The 5000-nt window shown below is 45.2% G+C and overlaps 1 protein-coding gene across 1 annotated transcript in view; it reads left to right on the top strand.

The window, feature by feature from the left end:
- The window catches only part of znf512b (zinc finger protein 512B), a 33832-nt gene that overhangs the window by 3401 nt on the left and 25431 nt on the right, over window positions 1-5000 (top strand). The window contains 3 exon segments of the mRNA XM_031565635.2: window positions 839-910; window positions 2392-2553; window positions 3836-3963. Coding sequence (XP_031421495.2) covers window positions 839-910; window positions 2392-2553; window positions 3836-3963 — 362 coding nt within the window.

Below are 5000 nucleotides of genomic sequence, written 5' to 3' on the forward strand. Positions count from 1 at the left end.
TTCTGATTGGATTGGAGGATTGGATTGGAGGCCGTTCACGAGTGGGGATACCCTGCCACGAAACTCACTCGAACTTTACGCCGCCAGTAATCACTCCGCATTTGATATACTTCAACAGTTGAGTTGTAAAACTGGAACATTCCATTCACTCAGAGCGAGCGAGAGAGCAGAATGGCTGGCAGCTATTGTGTGAGTGAGGAAAGGAAGCAAACGGACTAAGGGGAATGTACACATGAACATTATTAAAACAGCTGGGAGGGAGGACTGATTAACGAGCAGAAGCAGCCTCTCGGACTGAACCTGGCTGCAGCGGTTGGCAACCGTTGACAATGAACACACGAGCAAAGAATGAATAATATAGATCCAAATAAATAAAAATAAAAAACATAAACTGGTGTCATCAGACTGAGTTAGCTGGTAGTAGAGCTATTGTATGAAAGCAAAAGGACTCTGGTGTTCGTGGGGTTGGTCAAGGACATGAGCCCATATTGCTTTTAATATTTTATATATATATACAGTACCAGTCAAAAGTTTGGACACACCTTTAATTTTTTTGAGAAGTGTTTTCTTTACTTTTATTATTTTCTACATTGTAGATTAATACTGAAGACATTTAAACTATGAAAGAACACATATGGAATGATGTACTAAACAAAAAAAGTTTCATCTACCATGTAGAAAATAATAAAAGTAAAGAAAAAACTTCTTAAAAAATGAGAAGGTGTGTCCAAACTTTTGACTGGTACTGTATATATATATATAAATAAATAATTATAGCACGGCGAGGCCTCTTTAAGTGTTTGATCTCCTCTTCTTCTCTGTGTCCCTGTTGAGCCAGGAAGGAAGCAGAAAACTCCAAAGAAGTTCACCGGAGAGCAGCCCTCCATCTCCGGCACGTTTGGACTCAAAGGTAGCCTCCTTCACCTGTCCTCTCTCACCTGTCCTCCTTCACCTGTCCTCCTTCACCTGTCCTCTCTCACCTGTCCTCTCTCACCTGTCCTCTCTCACCTGTCCGCCTTCACCTGTGCATTTACATTAGAAACATGCGTTTGGACTCAAAGGTAGCCTCCCCCACCGATACATTTACATTAGAAACATGCGTTTGGACTCAAAGGTAGCCTCCCCCACCGATACATTTACATTAGAAACATGCGTTTGGACTCAAAGGTAGCCTCCCCCACCGATACATTTACATTAGAAACATTCTTGTAGCAGAAGAACAACTCACAGGACATGTAGGTTTCACTTATATCACTTATATCATATCTATATGCTCCAGTCTTATATTTTAATGTCAACTTACATTCCCATGACTCATAATGACTCCTAATATTGGAGGAAATTACAGTGTTCCTGTCAACAAAGTTCAGCAAAGTGTCTCTACACAAACCTAGTCTCCAATAGTCCACACTACTTGTGTTGTGATGTGAAGCTGTCGATTCATAAAATGGAACTGCGTGGAGTTTATGACCTCCATAAGTGACGACGACACAGCTAAATAGTGAAAGACTGGCACCGTGGCACCGTGGCACCGTGCCAGGAGGGCGCTCGAGAGTGGTGCCAGGGAGGAACATCCTGTAGGCAAGCCCAGTGTGTGAATCAGCATCTCTTTTACGCCGCTCAAGACCCCGTTTTAACCCTTGAGGTTCTTTGGTGTCCGCGTATCCGCCATTGGTGATGCTTAGGCGGGGATCGGCGTGGCTGGTGGTGGTAGCAGCAGATTGTTTGGCAAGGTTCACCAGCAGAATGGGCCACACCGCTAGGATTACGCTGGCAACCTGGGAAAAGAGCGTTGAATTGGAGTTGAAACTGGTCACATTTTCGTGTAAAATGCAAAAATGTTCATCAATGTCGGTTTAAAGTACCGTAGTAACATTTCAGGCATTCTGAAGAATCACCCCAGAAAGATTCTAAATAGGGTGGTTGACCGGCTTGACAACAAGGCCATTGACAATTACACTTCAAAAACGAATCATCACTTACGAATGACGCAGAACTTAGTCTGGGCACTGTGTTACGCTTTGCCTTCGCCGCCCTTGTTATTTCCATTGAGATCGGCACCTCACTGTTCTTACAAGTCCTGTGTTTGTGTCAAGGTTGATCCAGTGTTTCAGATGAGCCTCGGGGTGATGTTAATGTCGGGGGAGGGGGCATGTTATCGTAATGGCAACTTCAAAGCCCAGTCGTGCCATCTGGTTGTGATTTGACTCTCTTTCCCCTGGTAAAAGGGTGATTAGAGAGGTGTTTAATTTCCTGCCACAGCTAAGAGACCACGGTGACTCACGCTAAACATTTGTTATTTTGTGTGTGTGTGTGTGTGTGTGTGTGTGTGTGTGTGTGTGCGTGCGTGCGTGCGTGCGTGTGTGTGTGTCTTGTCTTGTCCCCATGCAGGGATGAATAAAGCGGAGGAGAAGCTGAAGGCTGGGAGAGCGAAGAGGACAGAGGGGGGCCTGTTCAGTGAGGAGCCCCCGAGGAAGCACACAGCTCCGGCTCCAGCTCCGTCCAGGAGAGACAGAGAGAGAGAGAGAGAGGCCTCTCAGCCTCCAGCCTCAGGTGGGCCCACACAGCCTCAGGACCACCATCACCACCACCACCACCACTCCACAGCAGGCCAGCGAACATGGCGTTAACGTTGAGCCTTCACACGTGTAGAAACATAAATATGAGGAGTGATGAGATGGAGATGAGACGGCATGAAGAGAACTGTTGAACTGTACTTTTTTTTATTTGACTTTTTGAGTTGGCAGAAATCCGCTTTTATTCCCAGTGCCCTACGACAGACAGTCAGGTAGCAATGCTTAACGTTGGGATAGTGTTGAAACGTTCCTCAACGACTGACACCAAGACAGACAGTCTGGTAGCAATGCTTAACGTTGGGATAGTGTTGAAACGTTCCTCAACGACTGACACCAAGACAGACAGTCTGGTAGCAATGCTTAACGTTGGGATAGTGTTGAAACGTTCCTCAACGACTGACACCAAGACAGACAGTCTGGTAGCAATGCTTAACGTTATAGTGTTGAAACGGTCCTTTGTGCCTCCAGTCCCTCTATGAATGCGTATTGATGGAACAAATGATGTTCCCGAGTGAAAGTTTTGGGAGGAGCCATCTATTAGATGATGGGTCTTGCGCTTCCTGCTTCTAAATGGCCACAGGAAACATAAACGTGTGCTTCATGAGGAAGGAAGGAAGGAGTGACAATGTGACCGCCGTGGTTACCGCCGTGGTTACCGCCGTGGTTACCGCCGTGGAGGCTTCTGCCAGACTCACTACCCCCAGAAAACAGTCCAAATTAAAAATACAATAATACAAATGTAATCGTTTCAAAACTGCCGTTAATTCCGATTCAGTTACATGCACAGATCCATAACTTGTGTTGTGTTATATACATGTACACCACCATGCAATAGCACTTGTAACCAAAGAATTGGTTGATGGTTGGTCATGTCAGTCTTTTCTTTTCTTTTTTAAAGATTTGTTTTGGGGCTTTTTGCCTTTAATCGATAGGACAGTGAAGCTTTGGACAGGAAATGAGATGGAGAGAAGAGGTGGGAAGTGGGATCGGGAAATGACAGCGGGTCGGATTCGAACCCGTGTCCCCGTGGGCGCTCAAGCCCGCACATGGTCGGGGCTACTGCTTGCGCCACAGTGCCCCCCCTGGTCATGTCAGTCTTACTATGGACATATTGTATACATATATTGCGGAACATACATCAAAAACAGCTGACGGACATTTCAGTGGAATTAAACTGACGGACATTTCAGACGGATCATTTAAATGTACTTTCAACTTTACCACCAGTCTAACATTGTGCCCTGTGTGCCCGTCTCCAGGACCCCCAGCAGATGCCCAGTGGCACAGTGCCATCTCCGAGAGGGGGGAGGTGGTGTGCCCCACCTGCTCCGTGGTCACCAGGAAGACCGTGCCGGGCCTGAAGAAGCACATGGAGATCTGTCAGAAGGTGAGGAGGAGGAGGAGGAGGAGGAGGAGGAGATCTAATCTAATCTACTCTAATCTACTCTAATCTAATCTGGTTGGATCTGGTCGGATCTGATTTAAGACACCCACAGAGTTCGAAAAGAGCAGAATGAACAGGATATATAGAGGGAGTACAGAGAAAGAAATAAAGATGGAACATGGGTTTGCATTAACCTGCTTAATGCACAATTTGAAACTGTGAACAGAAGAACGAGAAATGTAAACATAAAAAAATCAAAAAGAAATGTTTATATGCTCATGTTTATATGCTATGTCTTTCTAGAGTAGGCAACAAAGCAACATTTCATCAAATTGAAATGGAAATACATTTTCCACATTTAAGTGAGTCACATGGCAAGTTCATTTAAGTTCAAACACATGGTGCTTTTCGTGAGGTCCGATGAAGAAAACGAAATGATTCGTATAGTTGGTGCCTCAATGAAGTGAGGACCCCCCTCGAAAACGAGATGCTGCATCTCAAGGGGTTATCCTCCAAACAATACATTTCAATTTCAATTTCAAACGTCCCAGAACATTCCTGATAGGTGGCCGCCGTCAAGCACAAGGGGTTTGTCTTTCCGTTATTGCATGCATCACACGCCCGCCCTCGTCACCTTTAATTAATCACTACCACTATTGCTGCGGATACAATCAGAATTAAACCGATAAGACTTTTCAGATCTTGGAGATCCATCGGCATGTTTAATTGGAATGACTATCACAAGAGGGGGTAACCCAGGTTTAATCAGATAACATCAGTCAATGGAAACACACACCATTTCACAATTGTGAAAAAAAGAAATAGTCGCTTCTATTTTGCACAAAGCTGCAATCGGAAACCCTTCTAGAGATGGGAAAACATGATTAAGACACAACGATGGAGAAGAGAAGACAAGACAACACACACACACACACACACACACACACACACAGAGAGACAGAGAGAGAGAAGTAAGAAGGTGAGGACACCGATCCATCCCAAAAGACCTCAATCCTGCTCCTCCTGCTCCTGCCATCTGC

Source organism: Clupea harengus, chromosome 4, assembly GCF_900700415.2.
Source record: "Clupea harengus chromosome 4, Ch_v2.0.2, whole genome shotgun sequence".
Lineage (NCBI taxonomy): Eukaryota > Metazoa > Chordata > Actinopteri > Clupeiformes > Clupeidae > Clupea > Clupea harengus.